Genomic DNA, 6,766 nt, shown 5'->3' on the forward strand with positions numbered 1-6,766 from the left:
TGTCTAAATCAAACTCCATTTACCTAAATCATTGACTTTATTATGTCTAGTTTTCATAGCATTGATCTTTATGACATTCACTTATGAGATTGATGGAACTAAGGCTTCAACGAAGGCCCTCCAATTTGCAATTTCAAATCAATATATATATATATATATATATATATATATATATATATATATTATTCATGACGTGGCAACTCTAATCACCGACGAGTGCTTTGGATCCTCTTAGTACGGTACCAAATCCATGGGGGTGGAAATATTGCCGCTCATCCATTGACGCACTCCTAGTAATTCACCGTATAATATATAAGTGGGGAATCGAACAATCTTAAGGTTACTAAAGTTACAAGTCTGCCCTTATTATATCTCAATATTATTTGAGTTTAATATATTATTTGAAATTGTGTTCTCTGTCTGTCAGTCTCTCTCTCTCTCACTCACACACACACACACACACATGCACACATACACACACAACTAATGCTAACACCTTACCATTATTACACACACACATATGCATATAATTAATGTTTATTTTTATTATAATAAAGATAATTAAGTCAATTTTGAGTATGTTTAATTTTTGAATATTCTAATTTGAATTTTAAAAGAAGCTTTTAGGTAAAAGACATTCACCTCCTTTAAGATTTGATAAAAATATAAACACCTTTCTTGAGAATTCAAAATTTTCACTAATCTCATATGAGATTTTAAAAATACCACAAACCTTGATCCCTTGAGGCTTCAAAAATGCTAATACTTCTCTTGAAATTGTCAAAAAACATAAATCTTCCTTTAAAAGAATTATTTTTTTGTCAAACATAAGAAGATATTTGTCTCCTTTTAATAAATCTTAAGGGAGGTCCATAAAATTTTTGAAATTTTAAGAAAAAAATGTTAAAATTTTTTAAATATTAGGGAAGGCCAGTGTCTTTTTTTCTTCAAGTACTTAAATAGCTATAAAATTTTAAAAAGTAGTTTAAAGCTTTATTGATTTGAATTAATAAAATAGAAGTTCATTTTTAAGTACTAAAATTGTTAAGTAATAAACAAATAAATAAACATTTTATTTGCTGGGTGGGGGAGAACCAGCAGGACACTCCCATCCTAAGAAATAGTTGATTGTGGTTTGAAAAATAAGAACTTATGACAGTTGATGAGTGGTAGCAGCAGTTTGCACTTTGCATGGAGAGAGAGAGAGAGAGAGAGAGAGTATATAAATAAAAATAACCCATTAACTATGACCATAAAAATAAAAATAAAAATAAAAATAACCCATTAATTATGACAATTATGGGCTCATGGGCACTACAAGACATGGGCCCAGCCCACCACCTAGGTAGATTACATGGTCCCCAACCAAACCCACGCACATGCTTGCCACGTGTACTGCAACCAGTGGATGATATAAGCATGAAGTGTGATGATGATGCCCCCATTAACATTATTATTACTATTATTATTATCTCCATGTAATGAATTTTGATGACATGTAACATAAAATTATAATAAATTTTGTAAAATTCTTATGAATTCAAATTAATAACCTAAAATTCATATTGGGATTAATATAACATAAGGTTTTTAAATTAGATTTTAAATATTTTTTACAAATTAACAATTATTTTGATTTTAAGATAAAAAAATACTAATTTATTAGGAGGTTTGATCCTAATTTTTTTATTAAAAAAAATTAAAAATTTTATTTAATAAAAGACATAAACTTTCCCTAAAACTTGAAATTTTTCAAGAACTTATGTTATGATTTACTAAAAAGATATAGATTTTTTTTAATAACAAATAAAATAAATATTACACTTACCTTCTAAATATTATACTTTTTATTAATCACTATTTTATGCTGTGTTTCGTATAATTATATAAAATAATAAGTATAAGTAAGTTTGTGTGTTTGTGTGTATATATAAAGATTGTGTGTGTGTGTGTGTGTGTGTGTGTTTGTATATATATAGCCGTTGTATATATTTAACCCTGGCTCTCTCGAGGAAGCACAAAATCTGACGTCTTAACAGATCATCCATCCGTTGGGCGCCGCCTCGGCGCACCCATCCTCCAAATTAAAATCAATTCAATTTTCCTCTCTCTCTCTCTCTCTCTCTCTCTCTGCGCGCACCTATAAATATCAACCACAGCACGCTCATATAAGCCCTTAAGCTCACCCCATATACTCTGTTGACATTGATTCAACCTACTGTTATTCATTTTAAGTTCATTCTCCAATTCCTTAATTTCCTCCTCTTACAGCTTCTTCCTTTCTATGATTTAGCACATGTATAATCGATCAATAACCAGATCGACCTATTCAAAGAGTTTGATTTATATATTTATATATAGATATTGGATCCGCCATGGGAGAGAATAATAAAGGGAATCTGCACTATCTTCCACCTGGTTTTCGATTTTATCCAACAGACGAAGAGCTCGTAGTCCACTTCCTTCATCGCAAGGCCTCCCTCTTGCCCTGCCATCCCGACGTCATCCCCGATCTCGACCTCCTCACTTTCGATCCATGGGACCTCAACGGTATACCATATTAACCTTGTTTTACTATTATATCTACTTTAACTTGAAGAATAAAATGAAATGAAATTTATCACTTAAAATTTTTTGTATGTTGTTATCTAAATTTACATTTCATTTTTAGCAAATTAAACATGACGCAACTTTCTTATTTAGTTATATATGGAATGGATGAAGTGTTCAAATCTAATGGGGTCACTAATTAATTCGGGTCTGCATGGCCCGGTTATGAATAAATTAGGTAAAGCTCTTGGGGAGGGGAATCAATGGTACTTCTTCAGCCGGAAGACACCGGAGCGGTTAACCCCGAATGGGTGCTGGAAGGCGGTGGGAATTGAGGAACCTGTTGTCTCAAGCGCCAGCAATAAGAGAGTGGGCATGAAGAAATATTTTGTGTTCCACCTCGTCGGAGAAGCTGCCGCCGCCGACGTCCAAACAAACTGGGTAATGCACGAGTACCGTCTCTCCGATGCTGCCGCTGCTTCCACCAGCAGATCCTCCAAAAGAAGACCCCATCCTGTAACCATCCTTTTATATAATAATATAAATAATATTAATAATAATAATAATAATAATAATAATAATAATGAATTTTCTACCCATTGCAGGATTATAGTAAATGGGTTCTCTGTCGAGTATACGAGCACAATTCCGACAACGACGACGACGGCGGGAACGAGCTGTCGTGTCTGGATGAAATATTTTTATCATTAGACGACTTGGATGAAATAAGTTTTCCAGAACCACATGCGCTTAAGAAATCATACATTTAGATGCATGTTGGGTAACTAGCTAGCTAGCTAGCTAGCACAATTCTTCATCCAAATGTACAATTGCAATTATTATTATTATTGTCGCTGTTCTGAATTAGTATGGTTAAATAGTTTCCTTTTTGTCATTTAATTTCTGAAAAATAGATTCCATGTGCAGTAACTTACTTAACACAATCCCATTTCATTACCGAAAAAATTGTAGCTTGTTAATTTAAAGTCGAACAACACCTTCGCTCAAGGGTTCATTGATCTCCTGTCTCCCATATAGCAGGCCAAGATTCAGAGGATTTCAATACTCAATGAAATACTTCGCTGGCAAAGGGAAAAAAAAAATGGAAGTTATATAATTTAAGCTACCTGGCTAACCCTTTGACAGCTATTGTAATATTCACTTTACACTTAAAATAATCAGTCATAAAAATATAATGTTCGCAAGGGAGAATACATCTAATGAAAAAAAAAAGACAATCTATATTTGTTTGACTTAGTTTCTATTCAATTGATAATACTATCATTTACAATGCTAAAAATTAAAAATTTTTCAACCTTGCCAATGAAATCGGAGTGCAAATTAAACTGATCTCTAAATTCAAACTTTGAGTCCATGAAAATTATATCATATAGGTGTATATATATTTACCTTTAAGTTAAACTTTAATTTATTTTGTCCCCAACTCATCAAGTTAGGTATTTAAAACATAAAATAAAACTCCCCAATTGAATTCATATAAACCAACTTGCTATTTCAATTAGGGATATATCCATTTAATCTTTTGATAATCATATCATAGCCTTATAACAACGTATATTGTTTTGTTTTATTTATTTTTGTAATCTAACACTTGTGCAGTGGCAATTTCATATTACATATATTTCTCCAAAATCTTGACTTTCTCTCGGCGTCTTAGTTTTTTTTTTTTTTTTTGGTGCTTTAGAAGGTTGACATGTGTGACAGAAAATCTTAAGCCTGGGGCGCACTGAAAGATAGTGAAGGGGAGCCATTGGTTGAGGATTCACGTGCAGAGATTATTATCAGAAAAGGGGGAAGGATAAAGGTTGGGGAAGAAGAGTGGAGCCCGGCCGGCACCGTAAGCTTGCGGGTTCAGCATTGATATATGGGGCATGGGGCATGACAACCCTTACTCTCTCTCTCCGTGCTGCTTTGTCTTTTACTGCAATGATGGGATTTTTTTGTATTTGTTGCGTGCGACAAAGATGAGGAGCATTTGCTTTGCTCTTTTTATTTTATTTATTGGGTGCCTGCTTAGACAAGCATTGGGTCATATGTGACGTAGGTTTCAACTTTGAACCCCATTCCCTCAACCCCCACTATGCTTTTTATCCCCTACGCACATATGCTTATTTTCAAAGGTTTCAAGACCATAAATTTCTTTGGTTAATTATGTGAGTTGGAGCTGTTGACGTTCAATTTGAACACGTGCAGCGAAAGCACATACAATCAAACACAAAATAATAAGCAATCTAATGCAAGCACTCGACGATAAAATATCTCAATAATTAAGCAATCAAACAATGATAAGAAGAATAAAAAACACAACTAGAACACAAAAGATTTATGTGGTTCAGTAATAGCCTATGTCCACGGGAGCAGCACTTGGGTTTTCATTATGATCAATGTCAAAGTTCATACTTTTGGGTTACAAATATTGTTTATATAACCATCTAATGTCTATAAAAGAGTTTTAGTAAACCTAAACTACATTTAGTGTTATCCCTTGTAGGAAAATCCTCCGGATAAGCCCAATCTACAAGCCGCCGAATTCAAATTACGTATTCTAAGCCGATGGAAACCATCGACGGTTTGACAAAACCGTCAACGATTTGGGGCAGAAGAAAACAACTTGCTTCTATTCCTTTGTCTCTCGCGTCACGTAGCTTTATCTTGTACATGTGATCTGCTCTAAATATGAGTCACATCCCCAATAGAAGTGATAAATTATATGGTATTTTCAAAGTTTGGAGGCTGAGTTTTGAGGAATTTTGGATATGTATGCTTCATTTAAAATTATAACTTTTCACCTTGATATGCCCTAAATATATCAGCTTATAAAAGGAAGTCAAAACCCAACAATCACTACCCAAGTCAAATCATCTGGTAGGAGCAATTAACTCTAATCCAATAATGAAATAACAAATCCACGCTGACGCTTTAAACCTCTGGAGCGATCCACGTCCCTACGTCATAATGACGGATCACCCCAATGGTCAAACCTTGCCACTATAAAGAAGGGTGATGCAAACAAGTTAAGGTTACTCACTCTTAACCCAATCTTACTATTGCATTCAACCTCTTGGAAGCATTCCCTTACTTTGGCATTAGAGTGATCCCCCGGAGTACACCTCAGGTCCTCCAAGCCTGCTTTGTTTTCATCCTTTTCAGGTCATCGAAAGTCGTAGAGCAACGCCGCAGGTCATCACCATTTTATCCCGCAACAGTTGGCATCGTCTGTGGGAACTGCTTCTGAGAGGTATTCATTCTGCTCCCGACCTCCGACACTTAAATAATGACAACCACTTACGGCTTAAGCTCCGGCCCTGCCGCTGGAAAACAATCACCTCAGTCCATTCACTGCACACCCATAGAACATTTTGGGGTTACCAAGGAGGGATTTCTCGCCTTCCAAAAGAAAATGGAGGATATGTTCAACCTACACTTGCAGCAAAAGAGTCAGGAAGAGCATGTGCCCCACCAACAACAGGTTAGCCCCAACCCACCTAAGAAAGAAAAGAAACTAAAGGAGAGTGAGGAAAAAACTAACCTCACTAAGAAAGTGGAAGATGCGAACAACATAGGAGCCAACGAGCAAAGATCGACTGAGTTAGAGGAAAGGATTAAGAAGATAAACCAAATTGAGAAGATGATGAAAAAAAGCCGAACCAACCCCTTCTATGGGGAAGCCTCTCTAAAATCCTCAAAGACGCTGTCCAACAAAGAAGTAATGGAAGTTCTGCTGCCCAGCAAGTTCAAAATGCCCACTTTTGAAACGTACGAGGGTTTGACTGACTCAGTCGATCATCTGGATACCTTTAAGGTGTTGATGCAATTGCAGGGCGCACCTGAGGACATCATGTGCTGAGCATTCGCAACCACCCTTAAAGGTAGTTCCAGGGATTGGTGCTAAACCCTACGGCCTCGATCGATCGACTCCTTCTCTGAGATGGAATGGCAGTTTACCAGTCATTTCATCAGCAATCAAAGAATCGTGAAAACTTCGGCTCATCTGATGAACTTAGTTCAAGGAGAACGGGAGACGTTGAAAAAGTTCACACACCACTTCGTCACAGTGACCATGGAGATCCACAACCAGGACAATGGTGTGGCATTGGCAGCCCTGACCACAGCCCTTCAGCCAGGAAACTTTCTGTCTTCTCTAGGAAAGAAACCCCCAGTTGACATGGGGGAGCTGATGGTAAGAGGGCATAAG

General features: G+C 36.0%; 1 protein-coding gene across 2 annotated transcripts; it reads left to right on the forward strand.

The window, feature by feature from the left end:
- The first annotated feature begins 2,000 nt into the window (after positions 1-2,000).
- Positions 2,001-4,689, forward strand: LOC131163860 (NAC domain-containing protein 104). Of its 2 annotated transcripts, XR_009139162.1 has the most exons (4): positions 2,010-2,550; positions 2,789-3,066; positions 3,156-3,374; positions 4,256-4,689. XR_009139162.1 is itself a non-coding variant. In XM_058120664.1 (3 exons), exons 1-3 carry the CDS (start codon positions 2,376-2,378, stop codon positions 3,318-3,320), a joined length of 618 nt encoding a protein of 205 aa, XP_057976647.1. In that variant the 5' UTR covers positions 2,001-2,375; the 3' UTR covers positions 3,321-3,461. The 2 variants fall into 2 exon arrangements, 1 of the variants encoding a protein (XP_057976647.1); XM_058120664.1 differs by lacking the exon at positions 4,256-4,689 and having other exon boundaries at positions 2,001-2,550; positions 3,156-3,461.
- Positions 4,690-6,766: the final 2,077 nt, after the last annotated feature.

The sequence above is a fragment of the Malania oleifera genome, chromosome 9 (assembly GCF_029873635.1).
Source record: "Malania oleifera isolate guangnan ecotype guangnan chromosome 9, ASM2987363v1, whole genome shotgun sequence".
NCBI classification, from domain to species: domain Eukaryota; kingdom Viridiplantae; phylum Streptophyta; class Magnoliopsida; order Santalales; family Ximeniaceae; genus Malania; species Malania oleifera.